Here is a 14,972-nt window from a genome sequence, read left to right on the forward strand (position 1 = left end):
AGCCAATGGTCGCCGACGCTCGTGGACAGAGGAACGAGACAATGCGACTGCAGGGTATGTGATACAGGCTCGGGTAGGAGGGAGAGAGGGCGAGAGGGGGCTGAGAAGAAGGTCGAACGGCTCGAGGAGGGCGAGAGGCGGCGTGCGGCGGCGCCAGACCTGCACGAAGAGCTGGTCAGGTTGTAAAGAGTGACAAGTGAGGCGGCGAAAGTCCACGCACAAGGTTCTAGGCGGCGGCGGCGGCGGCGGCGGCAACCGGCTTGAAGTCGAGGACGACGAGCCCCTCGCGGTTCGCCGGGCGCGCCGACAGCTCGCCTGCGCCCGCAAGCTCCTGCTGGATCTGGCGAATGACCTGCTGCCGCACGTCCTGGTTGGCCTTGACGGCGACGCGCTTCTTGTCGCCGAGGCAGACGAGGACGCGCTTGCCGCGCGCGAGCATCTCCTTGCCCTTCTTGAGCTTGTGCTCGAGGTCGTGCGCCGACACGCCCCACGTCAGGTGCACCTCCTTGGGCGCGCCGCCTCCCGCACCGGGCGTCGTCGCCGGGGCCTTTGCGCGCTCCTGCGCCTTGGCCTTCTTGTCCTTCTCGCGCTGGTACTGCTCTTTCTTGTCGAGGATGCGGCAGATGGGCGGGTCGTGGGCAGCGTCGACGAGCTGGATCGCGTACCGAGTGCGGTCGAGCGACGCGAGGAGGCCGGCGAGGGTCGAGGGAGGGAGGAGGCCTTTGGTGGCCGGGTCGACGAGCACGACGACCTCGTGCGGGATGTCCTCGTCCTTGACGACACGCGAGCCCTTGGCTGCGGCAGTCGCCGGCTTGGGCGGGAGCGACCAGGGCGCGCTCGAGGTGAACAGGCGAGGGTGCGGGGAAGGCCATGGACGGCGAGGGAGGGAGGACGAGCACGCTGCGCAACGGCGTGGGAGCACGCGCGCTGCCGGTGCGGCTGCTCTCAGGAGCTGTGGGGCGAGCATGTCGGCAGCTCGGGTGTGTGCTGTGCGAGTCGGAGCGCGAGCGTCGGTCGAGGAGGAGCAGCAGCACACCGCCTCGTCGCTCTCCCTCGGGCCACACTGCGAGCGCGAGCTGCCTCTGCACTGCTATCTGCACTTGCAGCGAGTGCCGCTCCAGTCGCCGCTCAAGCAGGCTGCTCCTCGCCGTGGTCGCTCTCGTGCTTCTCCTCGTCCTCCTCTCGGTCGGACTCGAGGCGGGATCGCGTTGGAGCGGCGTCGATTGCAGCCGGCAGGGCGACGCTGCGGGCAGCTGCGAGAGCTCGAGCGGAAGCACCGGCGCCGTGAATTGCGACCCTTCCGCCGTCGGCCGGCGCGCTCGGCGGAAGCTGTGCAGCTCGTTTGATGAGCTCAGCTTGTGAGCAGCTCCGTCCGACGTGCTTGTCTTACTTGTCGCGCCCCGCCTCCGTGTGCGGAGGCCGAGAGTGCTTTCTCCGCCGAGTTGCGAGCCGACCAACTTTGGCCTCCTGCACTCGCTTTTCCCCTCTCCCACCAACGCGCACCTGCTTCTCGACACGCGCAATGGCTGCCGTCCACACTGGCGCACCGGCACTCGCCGCCCCTGCACACGCACACGCCGCACCGCACCACGACCACCAACCACCCGCCGCCGCCTCCACCTGGTCATCGTCGTCGGGGGCCGAGCACCCTGCCGAGAACGAGATCGCGCGCTCGTCGTCGCACTCGTCGCACTCGGGCGAGACCTTGACCGACCGCGACGCTGTCGACCTCGAGAAGGCGGGCCACAAGGGCGGCAAGGAGGGCGGCAACGGTGACGACGGTGCCGAGTCGAAGGGTCCGGCGCCGCCCAAGCAGGAGGACGAGTGCGTCGACCGGTTCCTCTCAGCATCGCGGTGAGGGAGGACCTCGCAAGGACTCTTGACTGACGCTCTCTGCCTCGCCGCAGCCCGTTCCTCGTCACCATCAAGGGCCGCGAGTCGTTGAACCCGCACACCTGGAGCGTCGCCTACCGTTGGGCCATCACTGGCCTCGCCGGCCTGCTCGTCCTCAATGCCAGTGAGTCGAGCGACCTTGTCTACCTGTCGAGCGCCGGCAGCCGTCCAGCCGGGTGGGCGAGCGAGCGAGCCGCACTGTCCCCGCCTACCTCCTTCCTCAAGAGCACCTCGCTGACCTCCTTCCTCGGTCCAGCCTTTGCCTCGTCCGCCCCGTCCAACCTCATCGCGTCCATCATCACCCACTTTGACGTCTCGCAGGAGGTCGGCATCCTCTTGATCTCGATCTTTGTCGCCGGGTGCGTCCCCCTCTCTCGTTCCCCAACTCGCGCTTCCCTTCTCTTGTCGCGCCTCAGCTGGGCAGAGCTGACCCTCGTCCCGTGCAGCTACTGCCTCGGTCCGCTCCTGTGGGGCCCGCTGTCGGAGCGCTACGGCCGTCGCCTCGTCTTCCTCCTCGTCTGGATCCCGTACATCTGCTTCCAGGTCGGCTGCGCGCTCGGTACGTCTCTCTCTCTCGATCTGTCGCTTCCCCTCGTCATCGTGCACGTCGACTGACTGTACCTCCACGACTGCAGCCCCCAACATCGGGTCCCTCATCGTCTTCCGCTTCCTCGGCGGGTGCTTTGCGGCCGCGCCGCTCACGGTGTCTGGCGGCGTCATCGCCGACCTGTGGGACGCCGACCGTCGCGGTGACGCTCTCGCCGTGTTTGCGCTCATGCCGTTCGCCGGGTGCCTCTCCCTCTCTCTCGCCGATCCGGTTCGAGCCGCCTTCCCGAATGTCCAACTGACGTCCCTTTTCCTCGACAGCCCGGCCCTCGCGCCCATCATCTCGGGCGCCATGGAGGTCCGCGGCGTCGACTGGTACTGGATCTTCTGGACCCTCACCCTGTTCGCCGGCGCGTGCGGCCTCCTCATCGTGTTCTTCCTTCCCGAGACCTACGTACCCTACATCCTCGCTACCGAGGCCAAGCGCCTGCGCAATGAGACGGGCGACGACCGGTGGCACGCCGCCCTCGAGAAGAAGAACAACGACGGCATCACGGGCACGCTCAAGCGCACCGTCCTCAAGCCGTTCATCATGATCGTCGAGGAGCCCATGCTCGCCGTCATCACGCTCTACATGAGTCTCGTGTACGGCGTCGTGTACCTCCTGTTCGAGGCGATCCCGATCGTGTTCGAGGGCAGGCACGGCCTCAACCCGCTCGAGTCGGGCCTCGTCTTCCTCGCCCTCCTCACCGGCGGGTCCCTCGGCGTCCTCGGCTACGTCACCTACTTCAACCGCCAGTACATGAAGATCCACCACGCCATCAAGCCGCACATGGTCCCGCCCGAGGAGCGCCTCAAGCCCCTCATGTACGCCGCCCCGGCCCTCGCCATCAGCTTCTTCTGGTGCGCCTCTCCCTCCCCTCCCTCTCTTTCCCTGCGCGTGTCCGCTCACTTCGTCTCTTTCCCCTCGACCAGGTTTGGCTGGACGGGAGCCTACTCGCACATCAGCATCTGGAGCCCGATCCTCGCCGTCGTCCTCCTCGGCGCCTGCGTCCTCTACGTCTTCCGTGAGTCCTCTCGTGTCTCCTCACCTCTCCTGCGACTCGACACTGACCAATCCTTGTGTCACAGTCACCGGCTTCAACTACATCGTCCGTCCACTCTGTTTCACCCTCGTTGTCGCCCCGAGGAACGTGCACTGACCTTCCCAAACCCATCCTCGCCCTCTTTCCCTCTGCCTCTCTTCGCCTCGCGCCTCTCTCCCTCGATCACGTCCTCTGCAGATCGACTGCTACCTCTGGGGTGCGTCCTCGCCTTCCCTCGCCGCCCGTCCAAGGACCTACACTGACCTTGTCGACCTTCCCGGACACACAGGCGCCGCGAGTGCTCTCTCGATCAACACGGTCGTACGTAGTGCGTTCGGAGCAGGAGTACGTCCCTCTCACGTTCTTCTCGGCCCGATGGCGCTCGCTGTCGAGCCTTTCTGAGCGTGCCTCGCTGACTCTCCCTCTCGAACCTGCAGTTCCCGCTGTTCACGACGCAGATGGTGAGCTATACTCGCACTCTTCCTCTATCTCGAGAGCTCAGAAGACTGACCCGATCGTCCTTGACCTGCAGTACGCCCGCCTCGGCATCCAGGGCGCCTCTTCGCTCCTCGGCGGCCTCGCGTACGTCCCCTGCTCCTTCTCCTCGTGCCCCTTCGCAACCCCGAGACTGACATTGCGCTCTCCCCTACAGTATCGTCTTCATCCCTATCCCGTTCGTCCTCATCAAGTACGGCAAGAAGATTCGCGGCATGAGCAAGAACGCCGTCGTCCTCGACTAGGCGCCTCGCTCTTCCCTCTCCTCCCGTCTCATCCCCTCTCCTCCCTCTCGCTCCTCTCTCGCCGGTGCTGCCGCCCTGTTGTCCATATGACCTCGTCCATCCTCTCGATACCCAGTTAGACCTCCTCCCCTCGGACGGCTCGCCGGCCTCTTCCCTCCCGCCCTCGTCGAGCCTCCCACCTTAGATCGCGCAGAGTCAGCGTCGCTGCTCTCGCACATTCCATGTGTCTACTTCGTTCTTGCCGCACCCCCTCGCACGCATGCTCCGTCGTCGTCGGACGGAGCCACGCTTAATCCGCCGTCTCGCACTGCAACCTCGTCTGTTCCACATCTCTCGCCGCGCGCTGGGTTCCCGAGAGCTACATTGGCAAGCGTGCGCTCGACGCAACGCGCGAAAGAGCAGCTCGTACGCGGTCGTGGTCGGCGGCCCTTCGCCCCGACCATCTTCATCGCTTCGTTCCTCGCCTCCATGTCCTCGCCTCCCGCCAAGCCTGCTGGCGAACTCGAGGACGAGCTCGCGTCCTTTCGCGCAGCCTGGCTCGCCGAGACGCGGCGCACCAAGCCGCCCGCTGCTCCCTCGTCAACTGCGCCCACCTCCACCTCCCTGAGCCGACCTCCCCGACCAGCTCCAGCAACCGCCGCCGCTCCACGGCCCAAGCCGTCCACCAGCAGTGACCAGCAGCCCGACCACTCGGCGGCCGATGCCGAGCTCGTTGCGCAGGTCGCCGGCGTGCAGCTCGATGACGAGGTCGAGCCGCCGGCCTCGCCGCCGCGCGACAAGGGCAAGGGCAAGGAGCGCGAGCGGCCGGCGAGCGCACTCGAGCTCTACTCTCTCGCCGTCGAGAGCGAGAAACAAGGACGGCTCAACGACGGTGCGTCCCGGCATCCTCCCCCGTCCTCCCAGAATCGCGCCGCGAGACCACGAACTGACACTCGAGAACGCCCGCAGCTCTCGTCAACTACCGCACCGCGTTTCGCCTCGATCCCGACGTCGACCGCGCCTACAACCGCGCCTCGGTCGCGGCGCAGAAGCACGCGGCGACCCGAGCCGCCGAACCCGCGCCGCACCCAGACGCCGCAGAATGGCGGTTCGAGCGCACGATCCAGCTCGGTCCCGACTACGACGCCAAGCACGAGCACCGCAGCGCCGAGGAGGCGCAGCGCGAGGTGGGCAACGCCGACGCCGACTCGACGCACCCGAGCAGCACCGCCTTCCTCCTCAACTCGCTCCTCAAGTCGATCGCCGAGAACCCGTACGAGCGCCCACCACCGCCAGTTCACGCCGTCGCCCAGGGCCCAACTTCGCCGCGACGCGCACAACCGCCTGCGCTCCCCCCGTCCTCCCCACCTCCACCCGCACCACCATCTCGCCCTCCCGCCTCGACCTCGCACGCGTTCGGCAAGGGCGCCATGACGCCCGCCCAAGCGCTCGACACCCTCCACTTTATCCCGCTCGACGAGGACCAACCTGTTCCGCTCGCCGACCTGCCGCGCGAGGTCCTCCTCCTCATCCTCCGCCACCTCGTCTTGTCGGGCATGCTCCCGCCGCCCAAGTCGGCGCACGCCGACCCGTCGGCCGAGGAGCACCGGTCCAAGGGCCCGAAGCGCCTGCGCAAGCGCACGTTGCGCGAGGAGATGGTCCTGCTCGAGGCAGAGCTCGAGCTGGCGGACGTCGACAGACCGTGGAAGAGCGACGTCGAGGCGCTCGAGCGGTTCGCTCGCGTGTGTCGTGCAGCGAGGGTCCTCACGCTCGATACCGGGCTGTGGAGGTGCGTCCTCATTTCGCTCGTCCTCGTAGAGTCTCCTCGAGGAGGCTTCACTCACTCACTCGCGCCTCGCCGTCCTGCAGATCTCTCTCTTTGCGCACCTACGTTCCGCCGCAGCAGATCAGTCGCGAGGAGGACGCCAAGCAGCTCGTCAAGCAGCATGGCGCCGACTGGCGACGTCTCTACATCGAGCAGTGCGTCCCCCATCTCCTCGAGGTCGCGCACGGACGAGCACTGACACCTCGCCGTCCACCAGCCCGCGCATTCGGCTCGACGGCGTCTACATCTCGGTCGTCACGGTGCGTCGCCCGGCCCCTCATCTCTCGGCGGCACGAGGAAGCCGCTCACGCTCTCGCCCGTCGCAGTACCTTCGCCGAGGCGAGACGCAGTCGATTTATGCGCCGACACACCTGATCACCTTCTACCGCTACCTCCGTGAGCCCTCCTGTCCCTCTTGATCGTCTCGTCCTCCCTCGACCGACCTCTCTCGACGTGTCCGCAGGTTTCTACCATCACGGCCTCGCCCTCTCGCTGCTCACGACCGACCCGCCCGGTCAAGTCGTGCGCAAGCTGAACCCGACGCTCCGCCTCAAGGGCCTCACATTCGGCCGATGGCGCCTGCGCGGCGAGCTCGTCGAGCTGTGGGGGCTCGAGGACCCGGCGGTCGAGGACCCCAAGTACAGCTTCCGGATCCAGTGCAAGCTCAAGAGCACGGCTCGAGGCAGGATGTGCGTCCCCCTCTCTCTCTCTCTTCCTCGTCACCGACAGCGAGTGAACGGCGCCTGACTCGAAGCCACTGTGCGTGCGCGCTCGCAGGAACAAGCTCGAGATGCTGTCGATGGCGACCGAGCACCGGCAGACGCTCGAGCTCGAGGAGCTGCCGATCCGGCCGAGCAAGCCGTTCTTCTTCTCCAAGGTGCAGGCGTACGCCAACGAGGACCGCGTGCAGGGCGAGTCGTGAGCGCGGGCCGGAAGAGGAGCGAGCGGGAGGAACGAGGAGGCGGGAGGCGGCGGGACCGCCGACGACGTGTAGATGCCCCTCTGTCGAGCCGCGATAGAAACGAAGCCGTCTGAGCCCTCTCTCTCTCTGTGCGAGCGTGACCATGAGCGACAAGGACGAAAAGGCACGCGACGTCGACGCGTCGACTCTGACCTTCGTCGGCCGAGACGCCTTGGCGACGCCGGTTCCCACTCTAACGGCCACCGCCTCGCTCTCGACACCGCCAGCGCGCATGGCCAGGCTCGGGCTCGATGCCGAGTACAGCACGCAGCGGCCGCGCTTCGCCCTGCTCCCGACCCGGCCGCCCTCCATCTCGCTCCCGCCGCCCTCATCTCATCGCCCGAGCGGGTCCGACTCGCCCTCGTTCCCGGCCACCCCGGCAGCGCTCCTGCACGCGTTTGCGAGCCTCAGCCCTCGCGCCAAGAAGCTGTTCGCCGCCGCCATCGCCGCCATCCTCCTCCTCGGCGCCCCCATCGTCCGCCGAGCCGGCGACCGTGGCCACGACTACTCGACCCAGTCGCCTTCGCCTGCGCACAGTCGCTCCTTCAAGCTCCCTCCAGTCTCGCCGCAGCGCGCCGCCGCCGATGGCACCCCTCGAGCCGGCCTCTTCCACCCTCTTGCCTCCGCCGCCTCCAACGACCCCTCCGTCTCGCTCTCGGCCTACCTCGACTCGCACTTTGGTCCCCCGACACGGCCTCTCGCGCAGCAGCCCCATGTCTGGCTCACGATGGCCGACGCGTTGTGGGCGAGGACGGGCACAGCGGCGCTGCACGCGTTCGTCGAGCGGCTCAACTCGGAGCGCAGGGCGCGGTACGGCGCGCGCGAGGGCCGCGTGAGGGACACGAGGCTCGTCGTCATGTGTCTCGACGACGGGTGCGTCGACGAGGTGGCCAAGTACAAGGACGCGCACGGGCGGGACGCAGGCGGCGGGTACGCGTACGGCGGCTGGAGGTGGAATCGGCCCGACAAGGTGCGTCAAGACGCTCTCTCTTTCCCTCTCGGCGCCCGGTCCGTACGGGAGCGTATCGACACGCAGCAGAGACTGACTTCCCTGCCGAGCCTCGCAGATCCTGTCAGTCGCGATCTCCCCTTCTTCCTCGCGACGAGGCCCGGGCCGCTCAAGCGTCCTCGCCGCGTCTACTCGCATCCTCGACTGACCTTCGACGTCGTGCGCAGCGTCTCGACCTGGCCAAAACTCGCAGGTGCGCCTGCGTCAGCTCTCACGGACCCTCTCATCGTTCCCTCACTAACTTTCCTTTCCCCTCGCAGCCTTCATCGAGGTCCTTCCTCATCGCGACCTCTTCTTCGTCGACTCGGACGTCGCCTTTCGCTACGACCCGTACCCGTACATGGAGCCGTTCATGGCGACGCACGACCTCGTCGCGCAGGAGAACGACTCGTTCGACCACTTCAACACTGGTGCGTCCTCGTCCGCCTTCTACTTCCAGCCCTGGGACTAATCACTCGGCTCTCTACGACGACAGGCTGGATGTGGATCCGACGCTCGCAGACCGCGGCCGACGCCTGGCACGAGGTGCTCAAGATGGACCTGGAGAAGACGAGCCGGGACCAGAACAACTTTAACGAGGTGCACCCCCCTCCCTCCCACCTCTCCTCACCTGCGTATCACTGACACCTTCTTCGACAGGTCCTCGGCACCGCCCTCCTGCGGCAGCACCTCGACGGCGGCGACCCTCGTCGGAAACCGCTCCTCGCCGACTTTGTCGCCAAGAACGGCCTGCGCGTCCACGTCCTCGACGACAACCTCTTCCGCAGCCACCACTTCGAGATCGACCGCCCGTATGCGGCACGGCAACACTCGCTGTACTTGCACATGACCTGCGGCGACGACACGCGCACCAAGGTCTACGTCTCGAAGGCGCAGGTACGCCCTCGCTTTCTCTCTCTCTCTCTCCTGTCTCGCTCGCTTCCGACCTGACTCTCGTACGACATCGCAGGGCTTCTGGAGCGACGTCGAGCGGTACTACACCGAGCCACCGCCCCTGCTTACTGTCGACCACCTGAGCGGCGACCGCGACGATGTCGAGCAGCTCTTCAAGATCCTCCTCACTGCGGCGTGCGTCCCCTCTCTCCTTTCTCCTCCTCCTGAGACATCGACTGACAGTTCGGCTCGACAGGCACTACACGTCCCGCACGATCCTCCCGCCGACGCACGCGACCTTCCTCAACCTCGAGCCGTCTTCCTCGTCCACCTCGCGCCAGACGCGCCGCATCTACTCGTCGTTCCCGATCCCGCACATCGCCGAAGCGCTCGGCGTGCCCATCGTCGAGCCGAGGTACCCGGCCTGGGCGGCGCGCGAGCTCGTCGGCGGGAGCGTTCTCGGTTTACCGAGTACGTCGAGCTCGGCGGTCGAGGACGGCGAGGGAGTTGGGTCTCGGCTGCGGCTCGACGTGCAGTGGAGCGGGGAGGACTTGCGCAGGCGCAACGAGAAGGTGGCCTCGCTGGCCGAGGTCGTCGAGCTGGGTGCGTCCGCCACGTCATCTCTTTCTCTCTCTCAGTCTTGGCCTGACGGCCTCGCACTCGCCCGCAGACCTGCGCCATACCGATACCCTCACCTCCTTCCTCGCTCTCCTGCGCTCGCCCTCATTCTCGTCGGCCCGTGCGCCCGTCGTCAAGATCATCAACTTTGACTTTCCCGACGCGACACACTGGCGCGACTGGGACTTGCCTCGCGCTCTCGACCACGTCCACACCTGCGACGAGCTCGACAAGCTGCCGGCGTGCGACGCCATCTGCCGAGGGTCGAAGAAGGGCGTCAAGGTCGACGAGGCGTGGCCTTCGTGGGAGGACCTTGAGGGCGAGGAGGACGATGGCGGCGAGGGCGAGTAAGGTCTGGCGTGCAACTTGGAGATGGTCCGCATGGCTCATTGACCGAGGCGACGAAAGCCAGAAAGCGGTCTCGAGCGTTGCCCTCGCAGGAGCACGCTCGCAAGAAGAGGCGAGAGAGGAGAGGGCCACAACGCGGGAGGCGCACGACGCGAGAGGAGGAGAGGAACGACGAATCGGATTACAACGACAAAGCGACGGAGGAAGCGCACAAAGAGAGAGAAAAGAGGGGAGCTAGAAAATCTTGAGCCTGCAACCCGTCTCCTTGAGGACGAGCCACTCGAGGCGCTCCCTCACGCGCCCGTACCCGTCCCACCAGAGCGCCGCCGTGCCCTCGGCTGTGGCACACTTGCCCACCTCGACCTCGAGGACGTAGCTCCACCACTTGAGCACGTCGGTCGCCTTCTTGAGGTCGTGGCCCTTGTCGCTCGCCGCGCACTTCTCGACGAACCGGCCGAGCTTGTCGACGTCGGCGCCGTTGGGCGCACCGTCGCGCTCGGTGTGGACCCACACCTCGATGCGGTCCTCGATGTCGTCGAGGTCGACCTGGCCGCCGAAGCGGGGCGGCCTGCGCACAGGGACGTCTAGGACCGGCGCACGAGGCCGGCCGTCCGAGCCCTTGCGCCCGCCGCCGCCGCCGATGTTGCCGACGACGAGACGAGCTTTGCGCTGCTGCACGGCTTTGACGTACTCGCGCTGCGTCGCCGAGCCGAGCGCGTGAAAGAGGTCCGGCTCGATCTCCATCGCGACGAGCTGCGAGTCGGTCATCTTGGACGGCGACGGCGGGAGGACGACGACGTCGGGAGGTGGGCGAGGCGCTTTGGGCAAGGCGCTGTCGGCGGGAAGCTCGGTCGTGACGGGCGTCGTCTCCTTGGCCTGGTCGCGCGGCTTGCCCTTGATTTTGTCCTTGCGAGGAGCGGGCTTGCGGCGGCGTGCGTCGGCGAGGACCTCCTCGCGGAGCGCGGGGTCGAACGAGCGAAACGCGCCCGGGTCGATCTCGTAGTAGACGAGCTCGGCGTCGTCGACCTGCGACGCCGACGTCGGCGCGGCGGCCTTGCGGCGCTTGGTCGTGCGGAACATGTGGGGGACGACGACCTCGGGCGTGCGGCTCCGTTTAGTCTTGCTGCGGAGCGGACCGAGCGAAGCGGCCGACGCGGCACGAGGTGGTGCGGGACGAGCGTCGTTGACCTCGTCGTCCGTGCTGTCGAGGACGATGGCCGAGGGCTCCTTGCGCAGAGCGCGAGCGGGTCGTGCGGGGCTCGACTGCGCCGCCGGCAGTGGTGCCGAGGGCGCGTCGGGGTCGTCCGTCGGGCTCGACGTGAGGGTGACCGTCTCGATCGACGAGCCGCGTTGCGGCGCAGGCGGAGGAGGCGACGTGCTCGGGAGGCGAGCGCGAGATGTCGAGGCGGTGGCACGAGAGAGCGTCGAGGTGGCGCCGAGCGAGGCGAGGTGCGGTGCGGCGACAGGCGCGACCGGCTGCGCGGCCTGGATCGGAGGAGGTGCAGGTCGGGGCGCGACCTTGAACGACAGGCGCGACTGGCCCTTCTCGAGGACTCGGTCGACCGGGACGCCGTCCTTCTCGAGCTTCGACAACTGGACCGCGATGCCGCGCAGCTCGTGCGGCGGGGCCTGCAAGGAGCGCATGAGCTTGCACGCCGTCTCGCCGACGATGTCGCCGTCGTCGGTCGCACCGCCGCTGCGGCCTGCGAGCGTCGACACCTTGTTCTCGGTCGTGCACCAGCCGTGGCCGAGCATCTTGGGCGCCTCGACGGGCGCCTCGGGGTGGCGCTGCATGACCTTGAGCGTGAGCTGGCGGCTCTGCAGGCCCTGCTCGCGCAGCCGCCTCGCCGTCTCGACGCCGACCTGGCGCACGAAGCGCTCGACGAGGTCGTGACGGTCGACCGGGAACCGGATGCCGTAGTTGACCTCGGTCGAGACCGACTGGCGCGCCTTGCCGAGCTCGAGCTCGCGGTCGTCGACGCCCTGCGCGAACGCGGCAAACTTGCGCCCGTTGTCGGGGCCGATCGCCTTGGCGAGCTTGTGCGGCGGCACCTTGCGCAGGTCGCCGACCGTCTCGACGCCGAGCTGCGCCTTGAGCTTGTCGCGCATCGACCAGCCGATGCCGGGCAGCTCGTCGACGCCGAGCGTCGCGATGAACTCGTCGACCTCCTCGGCGAGCAGGTGATACGCGTTGGCCGGCTTGGCCTTGCGCGTCGCGAGCTTGGCGAGGAGGATGTTGTGCGAGATGCCGATCGAGGCCGGGCAGCCCGTCGCGTCGAAGATCTCGGCGCGGATCTGCTGAGCGCGCTCAAGGGCCGGGTCGTGCTCGCGGAGGATGGTCGGCTCGACCTTGATCTCCATGAGGACCTCGTCGATCGAGACGGCCTGGAGGAACGACGCGTGCTTGAGGAGGATGCTGTACAAGGTCATCGAGATGCTGCGCACGTCGGGCTCGAGTCAGGTGGAGCTCTCGTCGAGAGTACGTAGAAGCGAGACAGAGAGAGAGGTAGAGCGCACCTCTTGTACAGCTCGAACTCGAACGGCATCGTCTGGATCTCTGGGCAGAGCTCCCTCGCACGGCCAAGACTGCAAGCGGGTTCGACGAGAGTCAGGGCGCTGTACGACGTTGCTCTGACAACCGAAAGAGAGAGACGAGGGACGGACCTCATGCCGTTGCGGACGCCGCACGCCCTCGCCTCGTACGAGCACGACGCGATCTCGCTCGTGCTCGACGCCGCATCGGCGTTGCCGCGCGAGTGGCACACGCAGATCGGCTTGCCGCGTAGCTCAGGACGGGACGTGAGACCGGCCGAGACGAAGAAGCAGTCAAAGTCGACGTGGAAGACGGTGCGGCCGTCGCTCGCGCGGCCCGTGAGCTTCTTCTTGCGCGACGGGAGCGACTGCTGCGTCGCCGCGACGAGCATCTTGAGGTCCTCCTTGAAGTTGCTGATGAGGTGGAGGCGCGACTGGGCAAAGTACCCGGCGAGGAAGTCGACCGACGACGACGTGTGGCGCATGAGCCAGTCCTGGTCGCCGAGGAGCGCGTTCTGCCGCTCTGACCGCTGCGCCTGCGGGAGCCACGAGCGCGTGACGGCCGTCGGCTTCTCGGCAGAGTCGGTCGTCGCGGGAAGCTTGGCGGCGGCGCGGTCGGGCGTCGACGGCAGGTCGGACGCGTCGGCGGCGACGGGCTGCTGCTCGAGCTTGGTCGGCGTCGTCGGGCGAGACGACGTCGAGAGCTTGGTCGGCGACCGGGCCGACGAGGCGCTCGAGACCGCACCGCGGCCGGCGGCGAAGTAGGCGCCAATGCCGCTCGACGACGACGACGACGAGGAGGCGATGGCGGCGTGGGCTTGCGCCTGTGCCTGCGCCCTCGCCTGCGCCTCGAGCGCCTCCTTGCCGAGCCTCGCGCCGCGCTCGGCGAGGCTCTCGCGCGTCTCGGTCAGGGCAGGCTTGGCCTTGCCCTTGCCGACGCCCATGCTGAACAGGCTGCGCTGGCCCGTCTGCGTCCCGAGACGCGCCGCGTCCTCGGCCGCCCTCGCGCCCGCCGTCGCCTCGAGGCCCTTGGGCAGCGGCGGCGTATCGACCGGGGCGAGGAGCGAGTAGTCGCGCCAGTCGAGGAGGCGACCGGCCTTGGCCGAGTCGGTGAGCCAGTTGGGCGTCGTGACCTTGTAGTCGCGGAACTCGTGGCGCTTGGACGGGGTGAGATTGGCGGCGAGGATGTGGGTGACGAGGCTCTTCTGGTCGAGGTAGGGGACGTAGACGCCGCCGTGCACGATGAGGAGGTTCTGCAGCTCGGGGAGGGTGATGCCGTCGGTGTAGCCGTTGATCTGCGGGGCCGCGCTCGGCATGTGAGCGTGCGCTCATGCGAGCTGGACAGAATGAAGGCAGGCTGCTCACGTAGATGTGCAAGCCGCGGAAGATCTGCGGGAGGCCCTTGGCCTGCTCGACGAGGTCCTTGTTCTGCACCTGGAGCTTGGCGCGCTTGTTGCGCATGTAGGCGCCGAACTCGCCAAAGCCGACTGGCTCGTACATGGCGCCATCGCGGTAGTCGCCCGAGGGTGCCGACGCCTTGGTCGAGGTGCGCGAGTTGGGTGACGCGGCGGAGGCGAGGTCGTGGGAGGCGAGGGCGGCCTCGAACTCGAGGTCTGCGTCGTCGAGTGGGTCGCCTGCACTCGCTGGAGGAGGCTGCGCCATCTCGGCGGCCCTCGCGAGCGAGCTGTGAGGAGCGAGCAGAGTGGACGAGGTCAAGCCCCGCTCCCCGCTCGCGCTCGCTCACGGCCAAGTCATTCTCGCTTCGCAAGCAATGTCAACCTCTCGCTCGACCTCGCCTCGAGAGAGTGCACAAGAGAATAAGAATGCCAGCGAGAGCGCGACCGTCTAACCCTGGAAAGTGTCCATCCACCTCGCGACGCAGCGGCCGCGCCCAACAACGCTCGTCTAACCACAGCAGGCAGAGCCCCGACCGAGAGGAGAGAACAGAAAAAGGAAAAGCAGAGAACCCAGAACCCAGAGGACCCTCTTTACCCCGTCGTCGCACACGCGCTGCGCCCTCAGCCCCAGATGCTCGTCCCGAACGCCGGCTTCGCGCCAGCTCCTCCCGCCGCCGCCGCAGACGACGACGACCCGTCAAAGCTCGCCCGCCTGGCGCCTGTCGTCGTCGCGGCAGGCGCGAGGTCCTTCTCGACCGGCGGCGGCGGGCTGCCCTCGGCCCAGCCGACCTCGGGCACGGGCGGCGGGTGCACCGGCTGCGGCGCGACGACCTGCGGCGCCGTCATGCGCGGCGACGAGTGGAGGCTGCGCGTGCCGCCTCCCATACCGCCGCTGCCGCCGCCGCTGCCGCCGTTGACCGAGAGGGCGTCCATGGCGCGCTCGAGGGGCCCGACCGCGCCCGCACCCTCGCTCTTGGGCCGCCCACCTGCGACGCCCGTCTCGACGTCGGGCGCGCCGAGCGTCGGCGACCGGGGCAGGGCGTCGTGCCGACGCAGTCGAGAGCATGGGTGCCGACTCGGCGTGCGACGAGCCGAGGGCGGCACGACGGCGGGAGTAGACGACTCGTCAGCCTGGAGCGTCTTCGCTGGCTCGACTCGCGTACGTC

The 14,972-nt window shown here is 67.8% G+C and overlaps 6 protein-coding genes across 6 annotated transcripts; 3 read left to right on the plus strand and 3 right to left on the minus strand.

Annotated features, from left to right (window-relative positions):
* Window positions 1-226: 226 nt before the first annotated feature.
* Window positions 227-967, minus strand: RHOBADRAFT_43696 (uncharacterized protein; the record flags this gene model as incomplete). The annotated part of the gene is made up of 1 exon (XM_018414269.1): window positions 227-967. The coding sequence occupies one exon, from the start codon at window positions 965-967 to the stop codon at window positions 227-229; it is 741 nt and encodes a 246-aa protein (XP_018271256.1).
* Window positions 968-1,511: 544 nt separating this feature from the next.
* On the plus strand, window positions 1,512-4,595 carry RHOBADRAFT_48388 (uncharacterized protein). The gene is made up of 13 exons (XM_018415135.1): window positions 1,512-1,824; window positions 1,908-2,017; window positions 2,150-2,252; window positions 2,340-2,452; window positions 2,529-2,682; window positions 2,761-3,342; window positions 3,415-3,506; window positions 3,571-3,590; window positions 3,723-3,741; window positions 3,814-3,869; window positions 3,962-3,985; window positions 4,057-4,106; window positions 4,177-4,595. The coding sequence occupies exons 1-13, from the start codon at window positions 1,523-1,525 to the stop codon at window positions 4,262-4,264; spliced, it is 1,713 nt and encodes a 570-aa protein (XP_018271257.1). The 5' UTR covers window positions 1,512-1,522; the 3' UTR covers window positions 4,265-4,595.
* A 137-nt stretch (window positions 4,596-4,732) lies between these two features.
* On the plus strand, window positions 4,733-7,109 carry RHOBADRAFT_53219 (uncharacterized protein; the record flags this gene model as incomplete). Its single annotated transcript, XM_018416734.1, has 7 exons — window positions 4,733-5,135; window positions 5,213-6,032; window positions 6,113-6,223; window positions 6,286-6,328; window positions 6,395-6,464; window positions 6,532-6,757; window positions 6,846-7,109. The coding sequence occupies 7 exons, from the start codon at window positions 4,733-4,735 to the stop codon at window positions 6,988-6,990; spliced, it is 1,818 nt and encodes a 605-aa protein (XP_018271258.1). The 3' UTR covers window positions 6,991-7,109.
* Window positions 7,110-7,132: 23 nt separating this feature from the next.
* RHOBADRAFT_53220 (uncharacterized protein) lies at window positions 7,133-9,916 on the plus strand (the record flags this gene model as incomplete). Its single annotated transcript, XM_018416735.1, has 9 exons — window positions 7,133-7,999; window positions 8,097-8,164; window positions 8,206-8,231; window positions 8,299-8,448; window positions 8,514-8,617; window positions 8,678-8,914; window positions 8,988-9,106; window positions 9,168-9,514; window positions 9,582-9,916. 9 exons carry the CDS (start codon window positions 7,133-7,135, stop codon window positions 9,878-9,880), a joined length of 2,217 nt encoding a protein of 738 aa, XP_018271259.1. The 3' UTR covers window positions 9,881-9,916.
* A 1,539-nt stretch (window positions 9,917-11,455) lies between these two features.
* On the minus strand, window positions 11,456-14,096 carry RHOBADRAFT_26520 (uncharacterized protein; the record flags this gene model as incomplete). The annotated part of the gene is made up of 6 exons (XM_018412748.1): window positions 13,775-14,096; window positions 13,361-13,704; window positions 13,155-13,239; window positions 12,542-12,939; window positions 12,395-12,463; window positions 11,456-12,314 (listed from the first exon to the last, which is right to left on the minus strand). Coding segments are annotated over exons 1-6 (2,052 nt in total), but the record flags the coding sequence as incomplete, so codon positions are not given.
* Window positions 14,097-14,427: 331 nt separating this feature from the next.
* On the minus strand, window positions 14,428-14,946 carry RHOBADRAFT_43701 (uncharacterized protein; the record flags this gene model as incomplete). Its single annotated transcript, XM_018414270.1, has 1 exon — window positions 14,428-14,946. A coding segment is annotated over one exon (519 nt), but the record flags the coding sequence as incomplete, so codon positions are not given.
* Between the last annotated feature and the right edge of the window lie 26 nt (window positions 14,947-14,972).

Source organism: Rhodotorula graminis, assembly GCF_001329695.1.
Source record: "Rhodotorula graminis WP1 unplaced genomic scaffold RHOBAscaffold_6, whole genome shotgun sequence".
In the NCBI taxonomy this organism is placed as follows: domain Eukaryota; kingdom Fungi; phylum Basidiomycota; class Microbotryomycetes; order Sporidiobolales; family Sporidiobolaceae; genus Rhodotorula; species Rhodotorula graminis.